The sequence below is a fragment of the Callorhinchus milii genome, unplaced genomic scaffold, assembly GCF_018977255.1.
Source record: "Callorhinchus milii isolate IMCB2004 unplaced genomic scaffold, IMCB_Cmil_1.0 Scaffold15, whole genome shotgun sequence".
NCBI classification, from domain to species: Eukaryota; Metazoa; Chordata; class Chondrichthyes; order Chimaeriformes; family Callorhinchidae; genus Callorhinchus; species Callorhinchus milii.
In genome coordinates, this window is record NW_024704756.1 from 2,506,897 (window position 1) to 2,523,986 (window position 17,090).

Below are 17,090 nucleotides of genomic sequence, written 5' to 3' on the forward strand. Positions count from 1 at the left end.
AACGATCCACCAATTGACTAACAACGGATTTCTACTTACTGCTAGGTAAACAGGGATGTGGAGTAAGGAAACTTGCCTAAGGTCTCGTCCTGCCTGGGAATCAAACCGAGGACCTCTCGTTTGTGAACAATACACTGCAGGACTCCATGTACATGGACCCCAACTCCTGTTGCTTTGAAAGACTGACCCCTGTTTGATTTTTGTTCTTAAAAGTTTTGTGGCTGTTAAACAGGGAAGAATTTGCTTCCAATGTGCAATGTGGTATCAGATCATGAAGCAACACATAAAGCGAGCCTAGAGTTTAACATTTGGAACTGACTGAAATAAGATGCAGATTCTCAACCATCTGCCTTCAGCAATAACCCACGATACATCGTAGAGAGATCAACTGGGCTGGTCAACATTACAAGAGCAATAATGTTTGACAGAGAGAGAGAATAACAGCAGAGGTGGGTACGTGTCAGCCTGGCTCAGAGGTAGCCCTCTTGCCTCTGAGTCAGAAGGTTGTGAGTTCAATCCCCACGTGGGGACTCGGAATCATGTAGGCTAAGCTGACACTCCAGTGCAGTGCTGGGGGATGTGTTGTATTGTCGAGGTGCCATCCTTTGGATCAGTTGTTAAACCAAGGTCCTGTCTGTCTATTCAGGTGGACATTAAAGATCCCATGACACTATTCAAAAAGAGAAGGAGGTTTCTCCTGGTGTCCTGGACAACAATCCCACAAATAAAATTGGTCATTCACTCCATGACCACTGCTGCAGTTCACTCACAAAATACACAGTCACTGCACTTTACAGTATATCATGTAAACACTTTGAACTGTCCTGATGACATGACGCAAAGATTATTATTATTAACTGGGAATAATCTATCACTCTCTAACTTTCCAAAACCTTTCAGATCTCACAATAGATAGGTTTCAGGGCTTAAGTAACTTTAATGGGCGAACCTCCATCTCTGTCTGCTGAGTATTATAGACCATTTAAACGCTATAGTAATACTGCAGCAATAATAATAATCTTTGATGAGACGTCTCAAAGCACTTCACAGAATATACTGTAAAGTGAATTGACTTCATTCTAATAATAATAATAATATTGTGGATGAAATGCATGAAGTTTTAAGAATGAGACGTCTGTTTGGAAAAAAAAACCTACTGTTACATTTTAAAATAGATTCCCTTCCCCTCTCCAAAGCAAACTGGGAGCAAAAATCACAACTGATTTTGCTCCCAGATGAAACAGCTTGCACTTTGGAGAGTTAATTGTCTGTGTTGCAAAACATCCTCCTTACCAATGATGTTGGGGGTGGAATAACTGAGGTTCCGCCTCAAATGCATTGAAACTGAGCACAAAGTCAGGCTCCACAAGACACACAACAGTGGGCAGAAGGCGAGTTACACACACTTGATTGCTGCTGTGTGTGTGTGTGTGTGTGTATACTGTGAGCTTCTCCCTCCCTCCCTCCCCACACACTCTCTCTCTCTCTCTGTGCAGACAGGGATTATTGCAGATCTGCTGTATGATGGCTGTGGACGAGGTGGGGGGATGTCACCCCTTCAGGCTGGTGGCTCTGCTCTGTGTGTTTGTGTCCCTGTGCCTGGGGGCTGCTGCAGTTTTCAGTCCATCCTGGGTCACTGCTGACAACTTCTCCCAATCCCTGTGGGACTCCTGCAGCCAAACCCAGGGAGATTGGCTCTGTGACCCCGACTTGCAGAGAGGTAAGTCAAGAGAGAGGTGGGTTTTTATTACACACACACACACACATTATAATATTGGTCATTTGAACCTCATAGTAATACTGCAGTAGTTATATATATATGTGTGTGTGTAAACTGTAAAATCTCTTCCATTCCTACAACCTTTCACTTATTCTAAGGGGAGAAAGAGGGTTTGATGAAGTCCTCACTCATGATTAAGAAGACAGCTGTTTTTTCTCCACACTGTCTTTTGAGTTGAAGCTGAAACTACTTTGCTGGGAGTTTGATTGTGAAATTTCAGAAAGTTGAAATCATCTGCATCGAGGTTGTCCCGTTGGATGCTGATTGCTTTGGGGGATGTGTGTGTGTGGGTGGATAGTGAGATGGACGTTTGTTGATTTATGTTTTAATAAATTCTTTTATATTGCAAGTGGACCTAACGTGGGCTCAGTGAGTGTGAAAGCCTCTTTGTTACGAAGTGTTGGCACTGGAGAGCACAGCCCTCCTTGTGAAGTAGAACCCAGTAAAATATATCGTTTAAAAATAAACCTGAAAACATCTTTTTTTTTATTTTAAAAACTCAACAGAGCCTTCCTCCCCCCCTCCCCCCCCGGAAAAATAAAACTGGTTCCCTTTTTTCAGAGAGAATACCAGTAATTGATACAAACTTCACAAATCTTTTTCAATTCTACTCTGTCCCATGTAATAATAAGTGAAATCATTGAAAATATTGAAATAATAGTAATAATACTTTATTGTTTAAATGTACTTTTGATGCTTTTTTAAAAAAAAGACGGTAAAGTGGAGTTCCCCCACGTCTTAGATTTAGAAAATAAAGGCATTGGCTGGTGGTAGAGCAAACCACTGCTCAGCCCTTGTGGTGGTGGGGAGGGTTGGGAGTTTTTTAGTCAGTCAAGGTGTCAGGTATCCCGGCTACACATGGAAATCCCAGAGATAGATTGTTGGAATGTAATGTGTGTTCTCTCCCTGGAGAGAAGCATCCCGCTCACATAATTCCGGAGAGTATTAGGTGCAGGTCGGCAAGAGCCAAGGCTTGGGAACCCCAAAGTGTGCGTTGGGGTAATTGCTGGAGTCTAACCAGCTCAAACTGCACAGTTTGCCGTTGATATTGCTGTCTGGCAAGCTTTCCCGCTGCTTGTCCAGCTAGGACCACCCTACCGATTAGGGCTTCAGGGTTAACAGGAGCTGAGTGGGATGATTCCCTGCCCCCAGTGCCTTGTTGGTCCTGCCAGTGAGCAAGGCTCGGCTTTGCCTTCATCATCAGTGCCCTGGAATACTGCGGACCCGTCTGGCTCAGGAACGAGACTGCCACAGAGGGCTGGCTCAAATCCGATATTCCATTACCAAGCACGTCACCTTAAAGCCAGTTCAGCTCAATGGAGACACCCCAACCCCCGGAGGATTTCTTCAAGCGAGGACATGAATGAAAGGAGATGGAGCTTGCTGGGAGGGAGTGTGTGAGGGAATGAGTGAGGGCTTTCTGTGAGAGCGGTGGTGAGTGAGGAAGAACTTGCTGTGATGGAGAGAGGGAGTGAGAGCCTGCTGTGAGAGGAACTGTTTGCCAGCGCCATATGCTAACGGCCACACGCTGTTCTCTTGTTGCCCTTAAAATCAGAACAGCTGTAAATTCTTCCCCAACGTGACAGCTGCTGTGAACATCATGTGATCCATGAATGAGCTTCACCTGTCTCTGTGTGTCTCCTCCCCACATCCCTGCTGAAGCTTTTGCCCCAATCACAAAAACATGCACAGAGAGCGTACAATAACATCTCACAGCACCTCACCGACAGTGTGGAGCCCCGGGCGAGTTGGGGTGGAGATGGGGAAGTTGACACGGTTGGAGATGGGAATTGAGGAGGGGTTTGAAGGCAACGTGGAGGGAGAGCGAGAGAGAGAGAGAGGGTGTGAACTGAAAATTGCTGAGCATGAGGATTCTGTGGCTGAGAGTTCCTCGCTACCCTGATTTTTTCTTTGGGGGGCGGGGGTCACCTTGGTGTCTGACACACTCAGAAACCTATCACTGTGCATCTTTGGAATGGAATGTGCACTCTTGCATTCCCACAATCTATCTCTGGAAAATCCATGTGTAGGTGGGTTTCATGGAATTCTCAGTTTGGTTCGGAAACTCCTAAACATGGTGATGGGTTTCCGCATGTGTCAAGACACCCGCTGACCAAAGAAAAAGGGATCCAATCTTGCCTTTGTGTTGGCCAGATCCTCTGCACTCGCAAGGTGATTTGAGGCTCACATGTTGACAGCACAGCCCCAGATCACAACTGTAACCTGTAATAAAGGGAATCGCAGAGCAGGGTATAACCCCATTGAATAGATATACTTGCGTCTGCAGGGAAAGCACAGCAGAGTTCACTCTGGGGCGGGGATGCATGCTGCAGTTGTGTGGCCAGGGACTTTCACGATATTAACTGTAGGCATTGCAGCTTCCCTTGTGTGTCAGCCTGGATCAGTTGGCAGCACTCTTACCTCTGAGTCAGAATGTTGTGGATTCCAACATGTCGGGACTCAATGTCACAAAGTCTAAACCGATGCTGTAATGCAGTGCTGGGGAGTGTTTGAGATGCCGAACTTCAGATGAGACGATAAACTGAGATCCCATCTGTCTGTTCAGGCAGACCTCAAAGATCCCATGACACTATTCAAAAAGAGAAGGGAGTTTTTCTCTTCCAGTGTCCTGGCCAACAATCCCCCAAATAAAGTTGATCTCTTGCTCTATGGCTGTTTGTGGGACACTGCTGTGTGCTACTGGCTGCTGCATTTCAAGAACAAAATAAACAGTTGATTCACTTCACAGTCTATTCTGTGAAGCGCTTTGAGATGACTCAAAGACATGAGGAGCTATATGAAATGCAAGGATTATTATTACAACTACCTATTTCTCAATAAATCATATTTTATTACAAAAAACAATCCGGTCAACAGGGACAGCCTAGACTGAACACTGACAATCCAGAGTCAGTTTTTGTGGGGGGAGCTTTATTTTAAAGCCATTTTTCTTTTGCGACTTAAACAATTGTAATATTTTCCTTCCCATTCTTTAAAAAGAAAGCAGTGCATTTGTAAAGAGAGAACAATGCTGTGTATTAACTTGAGAAATCTATTATCAGGGGATGTTTCAGATTCCCAGGGCTCACTCAGAGACACAAAGACATTCCGGAGTTGATGATCTGTTGAGAAATGGGGAGGAAGGGCTGTGGCTGAGAGACCCTGGACTGTTGACAAAGGAGGGGGTTGGCTGCTTCAGCAGTGACCATGGAACCAGGCTCCGCATGTTCAGTCATCATAATCCAGCCAGAAGGATAAACTTTTATATAAAAAACTTTTGTGTTTTACTTGTACTAATTTTTAAAAAGTTTTTTTTGTTTTCTATGCTTTGGAGAAAAAATTACCCCCCCCCCCACGGCAGCCCCGTGTAAACCACTGTGTTAGTGGCTGTCAGTTGCTGGTTGACGTCATTTGTTGGCCATGTGGCCTGGACATGAGCCAGGAAACTTGTTACTTTACTATGTGGCTTCGCTGAGAGTGAGATGGTGGCAAAGGATCTGAAATTCTCCCTTCTGTTTTCCTCTCCTCCCCCACATACCAGACATCACTAACTATTATAATAATAATCCCCGCATTTGATGTAGCCCCAATCAACACTAATAACCAGGTTATAATAACTTACTGCTAGGTAAACAGGCATGTGGAGTGAGGAAACTTGCCTAAGATTTTGCCCTGCCTGAGAATCGAACCCAGGTCCTCTCGTTTGCGAGTCGAGTGCTCTAACCACTGCGCGACAGGACTCCCCATTCTACCACATTGGCAACTTGAACATCTTTCCGACGAGCTGCGTAGATGCCTCAAAAAAGCACAGTCTTCTCTGTATCCCACCGCCACCACGCCTTTCCTGTTCTTTTGGTCAGCAGCCGAGTGACTGACACATATGGAAACCCATCACCATGTTTAAAAGTATCCAAACCAGGCTGAGAATTCCACGCATCCCATCTACACATGGAAATCCCAGAGATAGATTGTTGGAATGGAATGCGCTCTCTCTCCCTGGAGGAAAGCATTCTGTTTACCTAATTCCGCAAAGTATTAGGTGCAGGTTGGCAAGACCCAAGGCTACTTTAGGGTAACTGCTGAAGTCTAATCAGCTAAAACCACATAGTGTGCCATTGATGTCACTGTCTAGCAATTTCCCACGCCTGTCCAGCTAGGACCACCCTATCTGTTAAGGCTTTGGCTTACAAGGTTAACAAGAGCTGAGTGGAATGACTCCCTGCCCTCAGTGACTGTTCTGCCCCTCCCAAGTCCTGCCGATGAGCCAAACTGGTTGTGCTGCCATCAGCAGTGCCCTGGAATACTGCAGACCTGCCTGGCCCAGGACCTGGACTACTGAGACTGCCACAGATGGCTGGCTCAATTCCAACATTCTGTTGGCAAGCATGTCACCATGGAGTCAGTTCAGCTCCATGGAGACCCTGCTTACCCCCCCCCCCCCCCCCAACTCCACACACACAAAAAGCGAGTGCTCCAGCCTATTGAGCTACAGGACATTGTTGGAGGTGCCGTCCTTCTGATGAGACTTTAAACTGAGGTCCTGTCTGCCTGTTCAGGTGGATGTTAAAGATCCCGTGGCACTAAAAAATGGGAGTTTCTCTCTCCAGGTGTCCTGGCCAACAAATCCCCCAAATAAAATTGGTCAGTCACTCCGTGGCTGTTTGTGGGACGCCGCTGTGGGCAAATCATCCGCCGTGTTTCGCCCACAAAACACAGTGATCAGCCATAAGGTGTCCTGTCCGTGGGAAGCTTTAGCAGAGTTGTTAATTGGTGTTCGCTGGGTCATTGTAACTGGGGTCACGATAGCCTTTTGACAACCAAATGATGGCCATCAACACTCCTTCCCCTCCCCCCCCCCCCCCCCCCCCCAACCTATGCTAACTGGTTTCTGGCTCTGCAGGGAGTGGAACCAATAACCCAGCATGTGGTTCCCCGCAAATGTATGTTTGTTATGCTAATGTATTGCAAACAGTGGCTGGGAGTGGGAAATGGGTTTAGGAGGAGTGGGGGTTCCACCACATTGTTATCTGGTGACCAAGGAAATGTGTCAGCTTTGGCTCAGTCTTGAGTTGCTCTCTGCATCAAGTCACGTCCTGGATGAGAGTTAACTTTCTTCAGTTGAACGTCAACAAGATCGAGGCTCTCCCTTCAGCGCCTCCTCACCTCAGGCGCTGACAGCATCACCATCCATGTTGCACACTCCACCTTACTAAGCCAGTCCAGAACCCTGGGATCTTGTTTTACCTTCAACTATCCTTTCTACCCCACATCTGTGCCATGACCCGCTCTGTCTTCCTCCACCTCCGCAATATCGCTCGGCTCCGACACTGTCTCACACCGCAGACCACCGAAACCCTCATACACGCCTTCATTACATTGAAACTCGACTATGCAAACTCACTGCTTGTCGGCCACCCCAACTCCTCCCTCCGCAGGCTGCAGATCATCCAGAACTCTGCAGTCCGTGTCCTCTCCCGCACTAGGCTCTGCGACCTTATCACCTCCATCCTCGTCCAACTCCACTGGCTTCCCATCATACAGGGTATACAGTTCAAGATCCTGATCCTCCCCTTCAAAACCCTCCATGGTTTTGCTCCCCCCCTACCTTTCCGACCTCCTAACCCCCTACCATCCTGTTTGCTCCCTCCGCTCAGGGGGCTCCGGCCTGCTTTACATCCCTCACCTTGCTCACCCTACTATCGATGGGCGGGCCTTCTGCCACCCTGCCTCTGGAACTCGATCCTACAGTCCCTCCGTCTCGCCCCCTCCCTCGCCACCTTCAAGACCCTCCTCTTCATCCGGGCTTTCAATCTCCCTGATTTTTTTCCCCACCCCAACCTTCAGCTCGGGTCCGTAACTCTGTCTGTCCAGCACCTCGGGACGTCGTCCCTCCCCACCTTCAAATCCCGCCTGAAGTCCTTTTTGATCATCACCTGCCCCCTCCCTCTTCCCCTGGCTCGGGGTCAGACTCCGGCACTGGGACGCTACCCAGTGAGAAGGGTGCTATAGTTGTTGTTGCATGCTGTAAAGTAATTGACTGTATTTCATGGGCGAAACGTGGCATGAATTACGCACAGCAGTGTCCCACAAACAGTCGTGGATGGAAGTGACCAGATTAACTCTTTCTTTCTCTCTCTCTCTCTCACACACACCACAGACTGGCAGTTGGCCACATTGGTGCTTCTGCTCACTGGAGGCTCCATCTCTCTCATCACGTTCCTGGTGGCTGTGGTCTTGCTTTGCCGGGGAGGACCCAAGAGGTTCTATAGAATCATTGCCATCATGCTCTTCATCTCAGGTGAGCGAAACTACATCTCAAGGAGTTCTGTGCTGCTGTTTATGGGGTGGGTGGCAGGTTGGCCGGGGGGGCGTGGGCAGTGGGGCACGGCTGAAGAGGACTGTCTTGAGACGTGCCTTGAAGGAGGCAAGGGAGGGAACGAGGCGAAGGGACTGTGGGATGGAGTTCCAATGAGTGGGGGCAGAGAGGCTGAATGTCCGACTACTGACGGCCACCCTCACTGACTGACTGATTGACTGAGCAGAATATGTGTCACTCACATTGACTGACTGAATAGAACGCCCACGACCCACACTGTACAGAATGTCTCACCCACACTTACTGTGACTGGACAGAACACCTGACACCCACACTGATCTGCTGTGTTTACTGCAGTGGTTCTGCAGGTTTGTGCTCTGGTTCTCTACCCCATCAAGTTCATCGACAGCATCAGGCTGACTGTTTACCACGAGTTCAGCTGGGGCTACGGCATTGGCTGGGGTTCCAGTATCTTCGCGCTGGGAGGAGCCGTGCTGTATTGCCTGAACACAGACGCCTACGAGGAAGATTACTATTAGCTCCCGTGGCCGGCCGGCAGCGGGGGACTGTGCACAGACTCCGTGGCCTATCGCTTGCTTGGTGTACTGTACTGACTGGATGGTGACTCGCTGCTATGCGAGTGAAGAGCAGGACTTTGGAGAGAAGGGAAATGAAGAGCAGCATCTCAGGGAGAGAGAGAGACGGACTCCTCTTGCGAGGGACACCGGACACGACAGTCAACAGTCAAACGGGCAACATCAAGGAGCTTATTGCGATGACCTGTAACTAGCCTCACACACAGCTGTTGATGAGAGTCACGGCAACATCCGGACAATGCTGGGGATTGGGATTTCAGAACTGAAAAGAGATTAATTGCAAATGTGTATTTTTAAAAAAAATTGATGCATTAAAATATTCCCGTCTGTATTGTTTTTAAACGTAGATGCGATTCTTCCCTTCAATCGAGGGGGTATTGTGGGAGCAATCTTTAAACACTCACTCATCATGGTGTTCTGTGTATTGACTGTATTTTGTGGCTGAAAAGTGATGTGCAAATGCGCACAGCAGTGTCCCATGAACAGTCGTGGATTGAGGGACCAAATTATTATTTGTTTTACATTTTAATTTTTTTAAAAAAATTCCAAAAAATTGAAAGACCGTAAGTGGGTGGGTTGGGACGCAAACGACATATGTCTGGTCGCAAATTTGCATGATGGATAACATGCCCATGACACAGGTTTGAAATATGTGGGTAATTCAAGCACTAGGAAGCCCTTTCTCTCAGATATATCTTTGCTCCCAACCTTTCCCCAGGAGCACTGCTTGTTAAATGTCAAATGATCATATGTATTTTTAACTTGGTGAATGGAACAAATGGTGTCTCAGGTGTCACCGAAATGCGGCAGCCAATATTCTGTGAAGCGCTTTGGGACGTCCTCCCGACGTGAAAAGCGCTATATCACATGCAAGGATTATTATTATTAAGGTATCGCCCTGTCAGGAATCGAACCCAGATCTCTTGCTTGCGTGCAGAGTGCTCTAATCACTGAGCTATAGGACTACATTAGATGTCTAAATAGCAGCATTGAAAGTCATGTTAACCACCAGCATTGCCACTTAGATATTCTGTGTACTCTAAAACAAAAACAGAGAGAGCTGGGAAGGGTCGTGGACCCGAAACGTTGACTCACTTTCCTTTCTCCATAGATGCTGCCTGACCTGCTGAGTTTTCCCGGCTCTCTCCGTTTTTGTTTCAGATTCCAGCATCTGCAGTATTTTGTGTTTTGTTTTGTGTATTCTACTTTGTTTTTGAATAATATTGTGCTGCGTTATAGGCAGCACGTAATGACATCAAGGCATTTGCGCATACCTGAGCCCCCACAGGAAGCTTTTATTGGCACTTCCGCTGCCAAAGGAAAACAAGCTTGGAGCAAGGCAAAGGATTTCAGGCACATGTCCCAACGTCAGCTCCCAAACATTTCAGTGATCGGATTTTGGGAGAAGATCCCCAAAAAGCTGTGATGGCCCGCACGAGTCTGCTGCTTATCCCTGATCCCCTCTTCTCCACAATTGGTGGCCGTGCTTTCAGCTATTGTGTCCTGAATATCTGGAACACCTTGTCTCAATCCATTTCTGCGCATCTTCAAATCACACCTGAAGACTTACCTCTTCAACTGTGCCTTCTGCCGCCTTGTCCACTCCCCCACCCCCACTGTGAAGGAGGAAGCTGTATAATTGCAAGTTGTTGCTGATTCGCAACTGCATGAATATGAATGTATAAAGGTGACACTTACACAATACCATTATAACCTCCGTGGGAACATCACGTCCCTCAGGCAACCTGTGGAGGTCTCAGCTTTCAATAGTCCAATGTGACAGGATTAATCCTGAAGGCAGAGGAGGCGGCTCACGTTTCCGGGGAAGCATGCTTCTCTTCTTTGAAATGATGTTAATTTTCTTTGCTCCCCCTCTTCCAAAGATGTTTGACTGCTTCCTTCTTTCATTGCGGTACTGGGTTCACATAGCAAGAAGAATCCTTGCATTTGCCTTCAATGTCCACCTGAAGAGGCAGACATGACCTCAATTTAAAGTCTCATCCGAAGGTCCACCCGTGGACCCAGTCCTTAACAGTACAGCACCTCGCCATCTTCTCATGAAAGCCTAGGCAGGCTGCGTTCAACCTCAAAAGGTCAACATATCTGACTTTGATGCTGCCCCATCCCAGGAAGTGAATAGTAATAAAGCAGGAATCCGTGTCCGAGAGTGTGGAGCCCAAACTGAAGCATTTTGTTAGGTCAGGGGATCAAGGGATATGGAACAAAGCCAGGTAAATTTGCTCTGGGATGCTACCTTGCATGAAGGGCACTATATGAATGCAAGTTGTTGTTGTCCATGGAGTTGTGATATAGATCAGCCATGATCTAATAGAATGGCAGAACAGGCTTGAGGGGTCCTCCGCCTGTTCCTATCGTCCCCAACTGAGATTCGCTGACACAGCACAGAGCAGGATCAGACTCTGCAACTTTCTAGTCTGTAATGGCACAAAGGTGCTGGACTGCATGGCAGTGTCCTTAAACAAATGTCTATCGGGTGAACTTGCAGTGACACGTTATATTCGATTTCTCATTCCAGCTCCCCCCACCATACCACGAGCAGCAATACACACAATAATTCATAACAATCCTTGCTTTGATTTGGTATAGCACCTTATCACATTGTCAAGATGTCTCAGAGTGTTTCGGAGGATATACAGTAAAGTGGTGACTGCGTGTATTGCGGGTGAACAAAAGAAAATTCACTAATGAAAAGCATCCTTTGGAGTTTGCAACACTGGAATGCAAATTCTATTTCATTTTTATTTCAACAGAATAAATCAAAAGCAATCAAAAAAAAGCCCAGTACTTAGCCTCGGTTGTGTTTTCAGACAGACAGCCGTGGAAACCCATCACCATGTTTATGAGTATCCAAACCAAACTACTGCAGTCCATATGAATGGAAAGTGTACTTGTATGGTGTGACGTTCACACCACACCACCCCAGGGAAACTCCTTATTCATCTAATCTCAGAGAAATGAAGTGAAGGTTTCCAAGATGTTACATTTCTAGTGTCTTGAAGTTAATTTATTTATTAAAGGCAGTGAGCGTGGGGAGTGGCATTCCCTAGAAAATTAAACAGCGGAGTTTCTAATCTCAGCAGTTCTGCTCTGAGACGATACACTGCGTGGAGGGCACTATATAAATGCAAGTTGTTGTTGTCCACCGTGAGAGCAAAGGTCGATCCCCGCGTGCTTCTGGCAACGAGTCATAACAAGAGCCTTGAGGTGAGGAAAGGGAGAGAGAGAGAGAAAAGAGGAGCTCATACAGTAAACAATGTAAATTACTTTATGAGTTGGGCTGTAAACATTAACGTGCGTTACTTTCTTCCTTCCACCATGATAATGTGATAGCCAAACTTGGTTTTGACTGGAGGATCCGTGTAGACGGGTTTGTCTGTTGTGCTGTTCGGCAAAGCAAATGCAGCCTCTTGGAAAGGTCCCACCATTGAACCTCTGGTCATCCAGCCTAGATCCCCCTAAGGAGAACACAACAAATAGGGGTCAACTTTTACATTGTTTGAACAGAGCGGTAGAGGGGAGGGCTTTTGCATAGCAAAAGCCAATATGTATAATTCAGCTGATCATGAAGCAGGATTTTACCCAAATATATCTTATTAATTGATATGTTTAATATGTCAAAAGTTCATATGTCGTATCGGCAAAGGAACCAGAGGGGATTGGAGGAGATTTCTTTTTTATCCAAAGAGTTGTTGCGACCTGGCTGAAAGTCTGGGGAAAGCAGATTTTGCTAGTAACTTTCAAAAAGGAATTGGAATAGGTATTTGAAAAGGAAACATTTGCAGGGCTATGCGGTAAGAGCGAGGGAGTGGGGCTCGTTGGTAGCTCTTTCAAAGAGCACAGGCACGAGGGGCCGAATGGCCTCCTTCTGTAAAATTCTCTGACAAATCTGCGGTCCAGTACTCACTCCTTGTCTGGCTTTGTCCTCACTGTACTGAGTGGCCACTTCATTGAACTTCATGCCAGATTTCAGCTTCTCCATAGCCTCCATGGCTTTACTGTGTTTTTCGCAGAGAATGTGTCTCACCTGCAGTACACAACAAGAACAGAGTATGTTTATACCGGGACTTTCTCAGATCAAAACAGCTCAATGCACTTCATGAAATACAATTAACTGAAAATGAATTGAAAGATGTTACAAGGACAAACACAGTGGTAAATTTGCACCAACCACATCTTACAAACAGGCATGACAAGCAAGTAAACACATTTGGGATGAAAGCCAAAATAAATCAAGTTTCTTTGAAATATTGATGGGAACAGGAAGGCAACCATCCACTTGAAACCACAAGGCGGAAGAAACTTAACTTAAAAGACTCAATCAAATCAAGGGATGATGATCTGGAACACTGTTGATGACAGGCCAGCCAGCTTTCCAGTCACTGGGAGCAGGGATTCTTCCTGCTCAGCTCCTGTTAACCCTGCAAGTCAAAGTCCTAATGAATAAGGTGGTCCAAACTGGACAATCAGTGGGATGTTTGCCAGGCAGTGCCCTTATTGGCAAATTATGCGGTTTCAGCTGGTTAGGTTCCGGCAGTTATCCCCTATATATACTCAACAACAACATAGCGCCCCTCGGGCGGGGTAGCGTCTCGGAGCACTTGTCCGGGGTCCCCCAGCTTCTGGGGTCCCTCTCACCAACAGGATCTAATGCTCTCCAGAATTCCAGTAAACAGAATGCATCCCTCCAACAACAAATTGCAGTTACACAGTGTCTTTCACATGTCCAGGTGGAAGGTGCCAATTCTATTGAAGAAATAGGTAAATTTCCATGGAGCACGGCTAAAAGACACCAGTCTAATTAAACAAAAAATTGGAAATAAATGAACAATAAATCATTTTTGATGCAGAATGTGGGATGTTAGAGCCAATAGAATCATTAGAGAATGTCCGTAATTTTATATGGCGACTTACTAAAAATATTTACAGTCAGGGGTACATTTAATCATTGCAAACAGCACTTGAGCTCTCAGCAAAACATTCAGGTTCATAAGTTCCAGCTTCTGTGTTGCAATATAAGCAGTTAAGAGCAAGAGCAAGGAGCAGCAGGGAGGAACATTTTCATGACAACAATGAAAGATCAGAACAAACTTCTCTTTGTATGAAACTCTTTAAACTCTCGAATTAGATTCCAGCCCGTGACCCATCTGCACATTCATTATATTTGTAAAACAAACATCCGAGTCCCTTGAACCAATTCTGGCCAGCAGCACACTCCCAGCACGCAGGAGATGGTTAAACTGCTGTGCGCAATTAGCTGCCATGTTTCACCCACAAAATGCACAGTGAATCTACAGTATAGTCTGTGAAGCTCTTTCAGACATCGCAGCAACGTGATGTGACACTATATTATATCCAAGGATTATTATTATTTAAATCGCTCTGAGGATCATAGTATAGTAGAACAGCGATAGTACAGAAAACATGAGCGACTACAACAACAACTTGTACTTATATAGCGCCCTCCGTGCAGGATAGCATCTCAGAGCGCTCATAATAGGACTAATAATAATAATCCTTGCATTTGATATATTATGGTCAATGTGCCAAAAGCTGATCAGCAATGTACTAGTCAGCTTTTGAGAAATGCTTTATCCAGGGGTAACCACAGATAAAATAAAACTTTAGATTCTCTCCTCCTCTCCCTCCCCTTTGTGTAACTCCTACAGGTTTGGTGGCAGAGGTCCAACTTCAAGGCCTGCGGAAATCCTCTTTCTGAGGCCAGCTAGAGGAGCTTCACCATGAAGACTCTGGTTACAACTGAACCTTCACTATATGGGAAAGGCTCAAACGGAACTGTAATTGTAACTGTAACAAATGTGGCAGTTGTGACTGGCATCTCCTCTGTTTAGCACTTGCACAACATTTTCACTCAAGAGAGTTGTTGAGTTGTGGAACACTGTGCCAAACAAGGTCCGCTGTGGGTTTCAAGTGGAGGGTTTTTGGTCAGCCCGGTGTCTGACACATGCAGAAACCCATCATCGTGCTTAACAGTATCCAAACCAAGCTGAGGTTTCCATGCGTCCCATCTACACATGGAAATTCCAGAGATAGACTGTTGGAATGGAATGCGTACTCTCTCCCTGGAGGGATGCATCCTGCTTACCTAATTCCGGAAATAGTCACAGATTGGCAAGAGCCAAGGCTTGGGGATCCCAGAGTGTATGTTGGGGTAACTGCTGGAGTCTAACCAGCTGAAACCACATAACTTTCTATTGATATTGATGTCCAGCAAGCTTTCCCATTGCCTGTACAACTAAGAGCACTCTACCCATTAGGGCTTTGGCTTGCAGGGTTAACATGAGCTGAGTGGGAATGGTAGACAGATACATGAGAGAGAATAGGGTTAAGGCAAAACACTGAACAGCTTGCTCTGAGCGGCGTTGCAGACTTGATGGACTGAATGCCCTCCTTTTGTGCTGTAAATTTCTATGATTTAATGCAAGCGGGGCAGCTCAGAATTCTTACAATGCTGTGTTAACCAATTGAATCCTCCAACAATAATAATAAATATTAAATAACATTAACAGTTCATAGACAGGAGCTTAACTCTCACCTTCACCGCATTTCCCCCTTTTGGAGTTTGGGATTTCTTACCCGCTTCATCACCTCCGGCTGCACCACCTTAGATAAGACAAACCATGTTAGAAGTTTTCTCGTTTTGAACAGCACAGGCACCAGTAAATCACTGAACATAGATGAGGAGTGGGGGTGGGGGGGGAGGAGTCAATGGTGACTCAATTCACCAAAGCTATAATAATAATTAACCCCCTGCCCTCCACTCTCCCCGATCCCGACCCCCAACTTGGGTCCGAATCTTTGTTTATCCAGTGCCTTGGGACATTGTCCCGACGTGAAAGACGGCATACAAATGTAATGTTGTTGTTGTTGATTGTCCTGGAGGAAGAACAGGCCTCTGCACACTGGAGCATTTTCAAACCGGCTCAATGATATACAATAATAATCCTTGCATTCGATATAGCATCTTATCATGTCTTTGAGACATCTCAAAGCTCTTCACAGGATATACTGTAAAGAGAATTGCCTGTATTTTGTGGGGGTGAATCGTGGCAGCCAACTGCACACAGTAGTGTCCACAAACAGTCACAGATTGAGTGACCAAATCAAACTAAGGTCCTCTCACTTGCAAGGCGAGCACTCTTAACCAATATTCTACAGGACACCAAAGGCTATATTCATTAAGCAATTCTGTTGGATCCTGGTGTAGTGACTATAAACCAGTGAATATAAATCCATCCCAATAAACATCAATGGAAATTCCATATATGTGGGGGGAGAGGGGGGGGGGGGGGGGGGTGGAAACACACATACATGGAACTCTTGGTTTGGATACTCTTGATAAATTTCCATGTGTCCATGAACCAGTTTCTCCATTTCCCCATTTTGTTTCAGCAAAACTGACTGTTGTCTTGGCTTTGTGATAAACTTTACTGCTTCTGGTATATCAAAGCTCGTAGTCCCCTCTCCTCTTGGACCCTGCTCTCATGATAGTGGTATCTCACATACTGAATATACAGGATCAGGCTAGTACCACAAGACAAGTGGTCATGTGAGAGCATGGTTGGGGCAAATGGTGAGTTCTTTAATCATGAAACAAGTCAAGCTCAAAATCCACACACATGCACTTCTAGCAAGAATTGTTGAATAGTCCATAGCAGCAGAAACTAGTGCTGATTAGTCAGAGGTGCCGTTCTTTGGCTATGTTAAACCAAGGTCCCATATGCCTGTTCCAATGGATATTAAAGATCCCATGGCACTATTCAAAATGAGAGGGAAGTTCCTCTCTTGTCCTGGCCAATAATCCCCCAAATCAAATTGGTCACTCACTCCATCGCTGTTGGTGCAACGCTGCTGCATTTCACCCATAAAATACACAGTCAATCCATTTTACAGTATATCCTTTGAAGCGCTTTGAGCCGCCTCCACAACATGATAAGGCGCTATATCAAATGCCAGAATGATAATGATTATTAACTTATCACTGAAAAAGAACCATCCTCACCACTGTTTACTTTACACAACTTAACGTGTTACACAGCTTAATGATCTGCAAAAACCGAGAGTGCAATGGCAGCCCTGGACCTGCACTGTTCAGACAGACTCTGCACAGAGACAGAGGAACCACACAGACAGGCGATCCTCAGCGCCTATCCTCCTCACTTGCTCTCACTGTCTGGAGATGATGGCTGCCATCCTATCAGTGGGCTCAGGGCTCTCACACACCTTTCCCGCCGCCCTTAGCTCCCCCTTTGCCTCCTTTGCCTTTAGGAGGCATGTTCCCAGCCGCCAGCAAGGAAAGACCCACACTCTATAGGCGCCTGGACAGGTGCCTGCAGGAAACAAGCTGCCAGCTACGGAA

At 46.2% G+C, this 17,090-nt stretch overlaps 2 protein-coding genes across 2 annotated transcripts; one reads left to right on the top strand and one right to left on the bottom strand.

Annotated features, from left to right (window-relative positions):
• The first annotated feature begins 1,466 nt into the window (after positions 1-1,466).
• On the top strand, positions 1,467-9,034 carry LOC103177147 (transmembrane protein 47-like). The gene is made up of 3 exons (XM_007891183.2): positions 1,467-1,720; positions 7,938-8,078; positions 8,454-9,034. Exons 1-3 carry the CDS (start codon positions 1,522-1,524, stop codon positions 8,633-8,635), a joined length of 522 nt encoding a protein of 173 aa, XP_007889374.1. The 5' UTR covers positions 1,467-1,521; the 3' UTR covers positions 8,636-9,034.
• A 2,376-nt stretch (positions 9,035-11,410) lies between these two features.
• On the bottom strand, positions 11,411-17,045 carry pin4 (protein (peptidylprolyl cis/trans isomerase) NIMA-interacting, 4 (parvulin)). The gene is made up of 4 exons (XM_007891195.2): positions 16,955-17,045; positions 15,267-15,334; positions 12,618-12,737; positions 11,411-12,168 (listed from the first exon to the last, which is right to left on the bottom strand). The coding sequence occupies exons 1-4, from the start codon at positions 17,004-17,006 to the stop codon at positions 12,010-12,012; spliced, it is 399 nt and encodes a 132-aa protein (XP_007889386.1). The 5' UTR covers positions 17,007-17,045; the 3' UTR covers positions 11,411-12,009.
• Between the last annotated feature and the right edge of the window lie 45 nt (positions 17,046-17,090).